General features: G+C 39.7%; 1 protein-coding gene across 1 annotated transcript in view; it reads right to left on the bottom strand.

The window, feature by feature from the left end:
* Nucleotides 1-12,030, bottom strand: part of MCHR2 (melanin concentrating hormone receptor 2) — a 15,730-nt gene extending 3,700 nt beyond the window's left edge. The window contains exons 1-3 of the mRNA XM_011360730.1: nt 11,818-12,030; nt 6,379-6,588; nt 1,693-1,887 (exon numbers count right to left, since the gene is read on the bottom strand). Coding sequence (XP_011359032.1) covers nt 1,693-1,887; nt 6,379-6,588; nt 11,818-11,999 — 587 coding nt within the window. The 5' untranslated portion in view covers nt 12,000-12,030. The remainder of the gene's footprint in view (nt 1-1,692; nt 1,888-6,378; nt 6,589-11,817) is intronic.
* Nucleotides 12,031-12,258: the final 228 nt, after the last annotated feature.

Genomic DNA, 12,258 nt, shown 5'->3' with positions numbered 1-12,258 from the left:
AGACAATGGAGCTGCATAGCCCTTGCCTGTAACCAAGGCTCAAGATGAGCCTCTTAAAGGGCATGTTGTAAAATCAGCCAATCCTTTCCCAAGTGCTCTGCCAAAAAGAATTCTCAAGTGAGCCAACTCCATTTCTGCACAGATGCCAGGTGTCTTCCTTCCTGGCAGAACCTTGGCATTGGTGAAAGAAGACAGCCCAGATTAAGTGGGTATGGACGGGGTGGCAGAGAGTGAGCACCTGAACTTCCAGTCTCAGTTAACCATAAGGCTTTAATTTTAGGAGAAACAACAGAGGCTGAAACCTCAGAATATCCTTTATGATAATCAACCAAAAATAGCAGAAGCAGCTGATGGTGCAAAATAGTTAATCTTTGTTTCTTTGACACAGGCCAAAGTCCTATGATCATTTAGCAAGCCTCATGTTCTCTTCTTTTAGATAGGTTGTGGTCCATATTAATTTATCAGTGCCAGTGATTAACTATCATTTCATCTTTAGATTAGTTGATGGTTTTTGTCTGTGAGTGTAGCCAATGCTGATGGGAGAAATAATAAATAAAAAATCAGTCCTATCTATGTTGAACTTCTCAGGGGCTTGCTGTTACTGGACTTGCAATCTTGTAAGGCTTCTACCTCCATCCCTCTTGGCCTGTGTTTACATGATGCAGAAATGACTCATCTATTTGACAAGTAGTGAGTGGAAAAAAGGAATCTGCCAGATTGACCTGAGGTGGTATACGAATATATGTAAAAAGCACCTAGCGCAGTGCCTGGCCCTTAGTAGACAATCAAAACATTTTAGTCATAGACTCCAATGCTATGTTCAAAATTTCAAATGAGAAAATTTTGATTTAATTTTTCTTTTCAAATTAAAATGTAAGAAATGCCCGTGTTGGTTGCTGTATTAGTTACCCAGAGCTGGTGTAACAACTTACCATAAAGTGGATGGCTTAAAGCTACAGAGATTTCTTGTTTCACAGTTTTGAGGCTGGAGTTTGAAATCAAGATGTCAGCAAGGTTGGCTCCTTTTGTAGGCTCTGAAGGAAAATCTGTTCCTTGCCTCTCTCCTCACCTCTGTAGGTGTTCTTTGGCTTGTAGACACATTATTCCAATCTCTGTCTCTGACTTCCCAGGCATTCTCCTCTCTGTATGTCTCTTCGAATCTCCCTCTCCCTCTCAAGACACTAAACACTGGATATGGGGCCCACCCAAATCCAGTATGGCTTCATCTAAACTTGGTTATATCTGCAAAGACCCTATTTCTAAATAAGATCACATTCACAGGTATTCAGAGTTAGGACTTGAATATATCTTTTTGGGGAACACAAGTCAATCGAATTCCAGTTGCATCTTGATAATGTTGCATCTTGGTGACCCTGAGGCCCTTGTGGAAATTCTGTCCCTCCCTCGATTGCTGAGTTCCTGCTGTGTCTGGTGGCGAGACTCTTTAAAATTCACGATTAAATATATTTGTGCCCACTGAGGTGCCACGATTAAACTCAAAATCTTTTTCTAAAGGTTACCCTCTTTTTAAAATCATGCTATCAACTTGACTGGAAAGCAGAAAACTAAGCAGGGAGACTGGCTGGCAGAGGATCCCCAAGGATACTGTGTGGCAGCTCGTGTGTTGACAAGGAGGATGAAGCACTTCATAACTTAATTCAACTCTATTTTTCTTAAGTTTTAACAACCTACCAGAGTACATCGTCAGGGGATGTTAAATCAAAAGCACAACTCTCCACGCCGTCTTCAAATTTGATGACTTTCGAATAGACCCAGACAGGCAATGCCAGAATAAAGGAAGTGGCCCAGAGGCCCAAATTGATGCAGATGGTCTTGTACCTCGTTCTCCAACTTATAAGTTGAAATGGTTGGACGAGAGCCAAGTACCTGCAAAGCCAGTTAAGAAGGGTTTGAGAACAATCAATAAAAGCACTGAGCTCCAAGGATGAAAGGTTCATGACAAGAGTAAATTATTAGTATTATTATCCTCCCTGAAGCACACCTCTATCAGGGTAAAGGAAAGTTATATTTTTTAAGAGCTGGCTGGTACCTGTAGAGAAAACAACTCTTGACCCTGAAAGTCTGAATAAACCACTCACTGAAATAGCTGTCACTTCCACGAACACACTGATGATGGTAAAATTCTGCCCTGGAAACTTTCTCTTTACAAAGGTTCTCTCTTGTACACAAGGATCTGGAAAACTTTGTCTCCGAACAGGGATTTCCTCCAGGAATGGGGCCCTGTGCCTATAGGATTTGCTGATGTAGAGGCAGGAAGGAGGAAAGCGCGCTGGCTGGTAGGACCCCCAGCAGAATGAGGTTCAGGCCCATGGGACAGGCATTTGCTCAGATGGCTTTACAGTAGGGTCCCCAGTCTCTTGAAGGTTCAGTTCACAGAAATCACAGTGACGATAAACAAATGTGACTAGTATAGACAATGCAAATTCCTCAGGGAACTTGAGCTGGAGGTGGAGGGGGAAATGGGCTAAGGGGTTTTCTTTTTTTTTTCTTCTATTTTTGACCCAGAAAAAAAAGGATAATCATTACTCAAAACTTGAAATTCTGACATATCAAATATATCTGATTTTCCAGCAAATCCAAGAAGAATTTTTCAGAGCCAAATAAAAGCTGAAGGATGAAAAAGAGAGCTCAGACCCCAAAGGAAGGGTATTTGAGATAGCACAGTTTTGCTGGGGGTTGGGTGGTGAAAGGCAGTACTTGTAGACATTAAATAAATGCAAAAAATGTTTCAATGGTCATTTAATTTCCTGTAAATTGTCGTAGAACTACTTGATGAAGATTTATAAAAATGAAAAATTTCCTGTCCCCTTGCTATTTCAATTTCACACAAGAAGCAGGATGTTTTGCGTTCAGTTAAGGGACCCCTCGGCATGCAGGGAGAGGTTAGTGGCCCAGCGTTCCCCAGCCGCTTCTCCTTCTGCGTATTGTACCTGCACCACCTCCGGCTAAAGAGAGAAGGCCCCGTCCCGGGTGGGGAAGGGGGTGAGGCAGCGATTGCACAGCAGCCAGCCATCATACTGCCTGGGATTAAAGAATGATGGAGCCATGGCATTAATCAATTAGGAATCTTCTCTGATCATATTCCCACTCCAGCATCACTCCCCCTCCCCTGCCCAGCTGAAAACTCTTAATGGCTTTCCATTGCCTTTTAGATAAAATTCAGAATTCTTACCATGACTTGCAAGGTTTTTCTCCACCTGGCCCTGCCTGCTACTCAAGCTGAAGCTTGCACCGTCTCTCCCTGGCTTCCTACCTGCCTGACAGGATCTGCCTGTTTCCTCCTGCTCTTGCTTCGAGTTCTCATTTAATGGTCTGTGTCTCAGAGAAGCTTCCCGACCATCACTCACACCAGTCACTCTTGAGGAGGATCCATGACTGTAAGTACAGATCGTAGGGAACCTCTACATTTTCTTCCTAGTATGTGTCGCTGTCACTATGTTACCCATGTGACCCTTCAATGGATGTCTTTTTACACCTCTGGAATGGAAGCCGCAAGAAAACAGGAACCTTGACTATTGGTTTAATGCTGTTGTATCTTCTGTTTTGGCATAGTCCCTAGCATATGGTCCATGCTCAATAAATATTTATGAAATGAATGAATGAATAGGGGATTTTGCTTCTACTTACTGACTTTTGAAGTTCTAGAGAATTTATTTACAAAAGTAGCCACCTATGAAAGTCTAGGTAGCTTTTGACTGGAGGCAATTATTTTTAATGTTTTGGATGTTTGCATTTTGTCAAATTGCTTTTGGAGGTAGGAATCACTATTATAACATTCCACACACTGACAGTTATTACTAATTAGAGAAAAAAATGAAAAAGTTGTGAGAAATTTAAAACTTATGATCTCTTATATTCTCAATTAAAATGACTTAAATGTATAAACAATAAAGCATACAGATGGCACTGACATTTGGTTATGGCCTTACAAAGAAAACTCTATTTCTGTTTTATAAAATTGCAAAATTCATTGAATTTTTATGATTTTGGTACAATTAAAACTGTAAGAAATGCAGAGGAGGAAAAGGTTCAGTTTTACAGAATCTTCTTCAGTTTTACAGAATCTTCTTTTGTTTCTGGCTACATAATTCCCTAGAGCAGGGGTCCCCAACTCCCAGGCCGAGAACTGGTACTATTAAGAACAGGGCTGCACAGCAAGAGATGAGCTGCGGGGGAACAACACTTCATCTCTATCTGTAGCCGCTCCCCAGCGCTAGCATCACTGCCTCAGCTCCACGTCAGATCATCAGCTATTAGATTCTCATAGGAGCACCGGACCCTGGTGCCAAAAAGTTTGGGGACCGCTGCTCTAGAGTGAGGTGGGAAGAGGGATAAGGGTCTGAATATCTTAATTCTAAAGTAAAATTTCAGCATACTGTGTTCATCAGGTTAAAAAAAACCAAAAACATGCTATTCAGGAATATAAGACACACATGCGCACTCACACACATGCACACTCACACACATGCTTATAGAAGAAAAACCCATGAACATGAGGAAATACATATAGTTGGCCTGTTCCAAGGCAGACAGTGTCCATTCACTTAATTTATAGTAAAAGATTTACAGAAGAGGTACTACTTCCCCTTTTTAAAGGAAAAGTCAATACTTTCCTGCATTCAGCAGACAGGTATGGAGCAGGTTTTATTATGTCCAGGAGTGGGGTTATGACTGGTAAGGCCTGTACTTTAGGTTGCTTTTCTGCAAGGGCCTGTCCTGTGCTGGGCCCTTCCCCTAATGCTGCAACTCTGGCAAGCTCACCAGACTTTACTCAAGACATTGTCAGCATCGGCTGGCATCAGCTGAACTAACCAGAACTACATAGTACATTGATTAAAAAATCTGATGTTAATTATAAATTGAAAAGCACACTCTATATTTGGAGAATTCTTTTGCAGAAAAGCAGCAGAATATAAAATATGCATTAAATATTTCCATTGGTTTTCATGTCTGAATAACAATCCAGTGAATGATTTATATGTACCTTGTTATTCCTTTGTTTATCTATCTGAAGAACTGTTCATCATTTTTCTACCTCAAAGGCCTACTTGGAAGGGTAAAAGAGGCAGAGCTCAGGAAAACTTCTGGGTGGAGCCAGGGAATTTAACACAGCACTCAAGATTGACAGTTATTCATTCATCGATATGTTTTGAGCACCCATGTGCCAGGCACTGTTCCATAGACACTTGGGATGTATTTGTGATCAAAGACCCTGACTATATGGAATTTACATGTGAGGGGTAGCTAAACAATAAACAGTGCACACATACATTCACACACAAAGTAAGTTAAACTATGTAATATATTTGATGCAAGAGAGAGAGAAAAAGTAAATCAGAACAAGGGGAATCATGTGTGCTGGTTTGGGGTTGGGATTGGAGTGGGAAGAAGGTAGTTGGAGATTTTCAGTGGGTTGTACTCTAAGACAATCCTGTTTTATATATTACTGTTGTCTTTAGGTCTTCTTTCTGTTTGGGGAATGCTGCTAGGACCCGGTGTGGAAGTTCTGGTGTCTGGATGAGGCAGGGCACGTCTTACCTTGTATGCTTCTTAAAGAGGCTAGATGGTGGGTTAATTACAAGCTACTTGCCATCTCTAGAGACAGCCTGGGTCTGCAGTGGGCTCCACCACTCACTGGCTCCATAAGTATGCACCATCACCACCATCTGCTCAAATAACATTAGTGTATATGGTGAATAAATATGGCTATGTCACATTCCAGGTCACGGTCAAATAAATTTCTAATCATACAAAATAGCAGCATTTGCATTAAACAATCATAATGATAAGTGTAAAAGAAGTAAAAGATGGTCTTCTTCATACTGGGACATCTCTTCACAGTACATTTCTGCTCCACTGATTCCTTCAAGCTGCTAGGTGATAGCAAGAATATGTGAGACATGAACATGCCAGACATAGCTCTGGACAGAAAGTAAGGAGACCTACTTCAGTTCTCAGCTCTGCCTCTGACTCTATGTGCCTTCAGCAAATCCCTTCACTTCTTGGGGCCTCAGCTTTTTTGTTGCAAGAATGTTGGCAGAGGGAGCATTCATTCTGGTCTTCAACATTTCATGATTTTGAGATCTTTTTATCTTGCAGTGAATTGTAAATAAAACAGAGGTCAAAAAATAATTAGAAAAAATGGTATTTTAGTGTTTTTAAGCTTTCTATTTAAAAATAGATTTCTGTGAAAGTTGGTGCAAAGTTTCTTAAGTAATTAATCCTACAGTGAAATAAGCAAGGAAGAGGAGCTGTGCTGTTACAAACCAGCACTTACGTTGCTTAAACTGGGATGAACTTGGGGAAGCACAGACAACTCTGAATTATGCCAAGATATTTCAAAATCTCTTCACTTACCTGTCCACACTCATTACAGTCATGATGGCACTACAGGCAAACTGGTTGCAGGTATCCAGGGATGTAATGATGGTGCAGAGAGGCCCCCCAAAAACCCACTCTCCTCCTTTTGCCCACTGGTGAATAAGAAAAGGCATTCCAATGATGTGGACCAGATCAGCCACAGCCAGGTTGCAGATATAAATGTCAGGAATAGTTTTATTCCTAGACCTGAAAGAAATGGAGAGAAACTGAAGACTGACATTGAAAGCATGCACCTTCTTCAATTTATGCCACCTGTTACAATTTTTCAATTGCCAAATAGATTTTAAAAGTTAAAAGAAAACCTTGTAAAACTAGAATTACAGTTCCTACCTCATGGTAGTACTGTAAGGGTTAAATAAGAAAAAAAGGAAAAAAATTAAAGGAAAACCTTCACAAATGCCTAGTTTTGTGTATATATAAACATTTTGAACTAAATAGATGATAACTAACTGAAGTGGTTTAAAAATATATCCACACATTCTTTGATACTACTTTCAAAATATGGAGCCTAATTCCCTCCCCTTGATTGTGAACTGAACTTAGTAGCTCACTTTTAACAAGTAAGATATGGTGCAAATGACAGTGTGTGACATTCACAGTTAGGACATAAAAGCATCGTGGGGTTTTCTCCTTGCTCTCTCTTGGGTCACTTTCTCTGGGGAAGCCAGCTATCATCTTGTGAGAATACTCAAGTAACTGTCTGGAGAGGTCCACGTGGAGAGGAACTGAGGACCCCTGCCAGCAACTAACACTGTCTTGCCAGATGTATGAGTGAGCTACCTTGGAAGTCAGTGCTCCAGCCCCAGACTGCTGCCCTCGAGGACTGCTTGACTGCAACTTTGTGAGAGATTCTGAGTCAGAACCACCTGGCTAAGCCACTGCTTGGGTTCTTGATCCTCAAAACGTGTGAGATAATCAATATTTATTGTTTTAAGCTACTAATTTTGGAGTATTTTCTATATAGCAACGGTTTATACTAACTCTAAACTCACTCAGGAAAAAGGCTTAATCTTTATGTATCCCTAGCACAAAACAAAACAAACAAAAAAACAGCTGAACAGGGAAAATAAATGGTTTTGTATTGTGCAAAGCATTTTTCCCACTGAAGTGTAAGTTCAAATCCTGAGACCATTGTTTAAAAAAATTTCAATCACTACTTAGAAAAATTTCAATAAAATCTAACCCAATAGGAGAGCCTATTAAAACTCTGAAATTTAGACAGTGTGAAGATATCTGAAATGAGTGGACTGGTAGAGAATGAACTCATGTCTCTTGCTGGGGGAGTAAATTCAATGTTACCTAGATGTGACACTTTCCGCTGTAGGTAAAAGAATTTTCTGAGGGCAGAAATTTCAATTTTAAAATCAGTTAGTTCCTATCATCAAGGATTGGGACATTCAATAATAAACAGGCATTATCTTTACCTGGGAGATGCTTTCATTAATTTAACCAACATTTCATTGAGCACCAATTATATGTTAGGCATAATATTATGCCGTGGGACTGCAAAACTAAATAATCTATAAACTGTAACATGGAGGAGCTTGTAGTCTAGACAAATGATCACATTACAATGTGATGAGAGAAAGCTAGATAGAGCAAGAACAAGGAATACACAAAAGGGAGCTTTGCCCTCTCCTTTGGGGACAATCAAGGCAGATTTCTTGGCAGAAGTGGCATCTGAACTGAGGACAAATTAGAATTTAAATAGCACATAAGAATTAGCCCTAAGGTTATGCCACAGTTGCTAGTTGACTCTAGATTCAGAGCTATTACTCTATGGCTTGGAAGCTAGCGTGTGTCTTTATTATTCATGGGCTGCAAATTCTATGTGAACCCTGAGCCATCAAATCCTCATGTGAGACATCAGTCTGAGTGAGGATATTTTACCCAGCACCTGGCAACATGCACTGAGTGGAGAAGTTACTGCTACTGAGTCCTTATTCAGCAATCGTGCTCTGAGCACTGCTGACGCTACTACAAAGCAGGCTGGTTCTTTGCCCCAGGAGATTGCTGGCTCATGTCAGAAAGACCAAGGAGAAGAGACTAGAGGAAAGGATCATGTCAACCAAAAGAGCAGCCAAGTGACTGTCCTTGGTCTCTCATTCTTGGTCTTTCCAGGCCATTGAGTGTAGAAGATGGAGAGGGAGAAAGGGACGGGAACAGATACCAGAGGTCAGGTAGAGAGAGTTCCACATTCAAAAACAAAACAAAACAAAAAACAAATTAAAAAACCCACATACCAAAACAAAAGCAAAAACACAACAACAAAAATCTTACAAATCTTAGACTCTAAGTAGATGCTTTTTCCATTTGAATTAGGATATAAACTGTAAGTGGCTGCTTAGGTCCTAATCGCAGCAGTTAGATCTGTGGCCCTTGCTCTTCTTTAGACAGACACTGTCCTTTATCGATAATATATTATGGTAATTCCATTGATGAGGACAGAGCGGGCCATTAACTGGCAATTAAAAGGAATGAAATAAAAGTGTTTCTAGATGGTATTCTGTACAGAAAAAGAGAATTCTGAAACAAATGATGTAATTATCTGGGCATAAAATATGAGGGCAATAAAATAACACATACTTATTATTGCTTTCTTTACTGAAAGTGACAGCATAGAAAATATAAATAACTTGCATTCTTTTTTTTAGGTCCAATTTATTTTCATGTGTCCTATTACCAGATTTTATTAGATTTCTGTCTCTCATGACTCAAACATTTAAAATTAAACATGTAAAGTACTAATCATTTTGGCTAACATGTTTTCCATATTGTTAACATGGTCCTATCTAATGTTCACTAATTTGAAGAATGATGAAATAAATTATAGTATCCCATAATCCTATACAATAAATGATGTAGTTGTTACAAATTATAGTTTGTAAGTATATATAATCAAATGGGAAAAATACTTATTAAGTAAAAAGGTCCCAATCGTGTACATAGTATGACTCCAAATTTATTTAAAAATTTGTTTAATAACATGTCAAGTGATCACAGTGATTATCTACTTGGTAATAGTAGTATAACTGATTTTGACTTTATCTTTTGTATATTTTTATGTTTAAAAATTTTTTCTTTTAAAAACATGTTTACTTTTTGCATCAGAAATAACAATATATGCTATGGGTTAAATGAAACTAACAAAACATATAACATCACACATGTAGAAGGCTTTGCTAATCAGCTTGTTCTCAAATTCATTTCCCACCCTTCCCCAGCTTTATTCTCTCATGACTCAGGTCTCCTTGCCAACTGGCTATTGGTTAGTTTTGGCCAATAAGAAGCACTATCAGAGGGAAATTGGAGGGTAGGAAGAGAGGAGAGGCCAGGGTATTTTCTTTCTTTCTCTTTTGTTGGCATCTCTGGGAGTGGCTGTGTCTACTTCCATGGCTTCGCCTTCTCCCTACAGCCCCCACTTCATGGTCCCAGATCCCACTGTGACCACAGGTCCCACCAGGCAGCCCAGACTCCTGGGATCTGTAAAACCATTTCCTCTTCTCTATGCAGCTCAGGGCCTGGAAAGAGGTTGTGGTGTTGGGGTGAGAATGGTGGTAGGGTGTGGTAGTACCTTCCTGCCTTTATATCTGGGTCGCCTCACCAGCCCTTATTTGGCATTTAGCTCTAGTTGCAATAAATTCCTATTGTGAGCCAAACTCCATGAATTCGTAGTGATTTAGTGAAGAGCTGTGCTGAGAAGACTTCTCAGTCCTCACACAGGCTCCTACTATAGGACAGACCTGTGTGATTAGAGAGGACTGCCAAGGAGGGGAGAGTTTAGAATAGAGTGGCATATTTGCCAACCCTGCTCTAGATACATAGTGTAATATAGTGGTAAGAGAACCTAAGTGGGATTCTATTTTTATTTGTATGCCCTCATTTATTGTGTCCTTGGGCAAGACATTCAACCCGTTTAGATTCCAGAGTTGTCTTGGTGTATTGGACCATAGTAATAAGGGTCTCCCACCAACTTTCCAATTCATTTGAACAAATGTGGCTGTGAAGTTCTGCAGCATCCAAAATGTAGGGTGTATGTGCAGAAAGTTATGAGTCAGTCCCAACAAGAGCTTACATATGGCTGACACTCTGGGAACAGTAGAGGGCTGGATGAAAGGGAGCCACTAGTTATGATTGAAGCTGGGTAGGGAAAAGGAAGAGGCCTTGTTCTAAGCATTTTCTCTTCCTTTCAGCAACTGTATTCTATTAGACCGTTTGTGTTCCTTTAGGTTAATGCACGCCCTGTTGTAATCTCTGTTTAAAATGTAGACACCATTGAAAGGGTTAAAAAGTACGGAGTTTTAGTAATTCATGATTTAGTGTGAATTAGTTGATGACAGGGAGTTGAGGGCAAGGAATGATAGAACGGGCACTTTTATTTATTGAGAGACAGGGCACCCCTTAATCTCTGTTCTCTTGAAGCAGTCTGTCAGTAAATAGGAGAAAGATGTGTTCAGGAAGTAGAGATGAGGAATGATACAGAAAAATGTCATCTCTTTTATTGAGTTACTTTCTTAGGGCCCACTGTGGCTGTGGAGAACAGCTGAGTAATAGGATTGAGTTCATCTTTCTCATTATAATTGGTCTCATTTTCCTCCTACACTTTCTAACCTGGCTTCCTTTTGACCTGCTATGAATTTAAAGTATGTAAAGACTAATAATGATCTGGTCTTATTTCTTTATAGTCACCCCCTTCATACACAAATCACTTCTTTATTTAAAAACAAAAACAAAAACAAAAAACCACATAGAACATTCTATTCTGGAGGCTCCATCTTTTTTAAAGCTTTTTTTTTTTTTTTTGTATATATGTTTCATATACATTTCTAGTCTTCGTATGGCCAAGTCAGAATTTAGTTCATTGCTTGCTTCCCAGTGTCACTATGTTTCTCAGTTTGGCCTACTTGGGAGTGATCTGTGTTGAGGGGGACAATCCACCATCTATGACTGCCTTAATCTTTGGATGATCAGGTAGAGTTTCTCTCTTGCCCAAGTGAGTGAAAAAGAGTCTCTTTCACAAGTCAGCTTCTTGTTGCTGGAAAATTAAATGGTTGCATTGCAGTTTCAATCTTTGCCTGGGCACCACCTCCAGAGATTCTGAATTCATTGGTCTGGGGTGAAACTGTGTTTTAGGATTTTAAAAAGCTCCCCAGGTGATTTTAATATGTAGCTCAGATTGAGAATTGTTGCTCTAAAAATTCACTAACCCAGCAGTAAGATTTGGCTTAGGTCTTTTTGAGATCTACAACTCAGATGTTACTTAATACATAATGAAAATATGTGTGGAATCTTCTTTAATTATCTTAAACAAATATTTCCCAAACCTGATTTCATTAAGAAAAAGTCCCACAGGAGGGAAAGGATTCACTTAGGGAGTATGGAATGTCCCTAAATGTGGAAAAGGAGAAGCCTTACCTAGTTATAGTGACTACAATGAGGATGTTGCCGATCAGCCCCATTGAGCAGATCATCCCAATCATGGAAGGGAGGATGACTGTGTCCACAATGCTGAGGGTTTGATAAGCAAACTCTTTATTCATAGATTTGTTCAAAAGTTCAGCAGAAGTGTTCCAACAGGAGGAGTGAAGTGATTTCATTGTTCATGAACTTCCAGTGGTTAAAACTATGAAGGAATAGGGAGTGATTTATTTAATGGATTTTTGAGGCAGTTCCCTCAATATAGATTTTCTTTAACTTAACTCAAAAAATATTTATTGGGGCCTTCTTTGCACCAAGAATCCATGCAACAAAAGATTTCAGGGTGAGTATAATTGCTCCGTTCATAATGATATCACAGATTACCAGAAGAGATATGTAAACAGCAATTGCAGAATGGTGGCCCATGATAGTGTGCAC

Source organism: Pteropus vampyrus, unplaced genomic scaffold, assembly GCF_000151845.1.
Source record: "Pteropus vampyrus isolate Shadow unplaced genomic scaffold, Pvam_2.0 Scaffold58, whole genome shotgun sequence".
NCBI classification, from domain to species: domain Eukaryota; kingdom Metazoa; phylum Chordata; class Mammalia; order Chiroptera; family Pteropodidae; genus Pteropus; species Pteropus vampyrus.
This window is presented reverse-complemented; position numbering and strand designations above follow the sequence as displayed.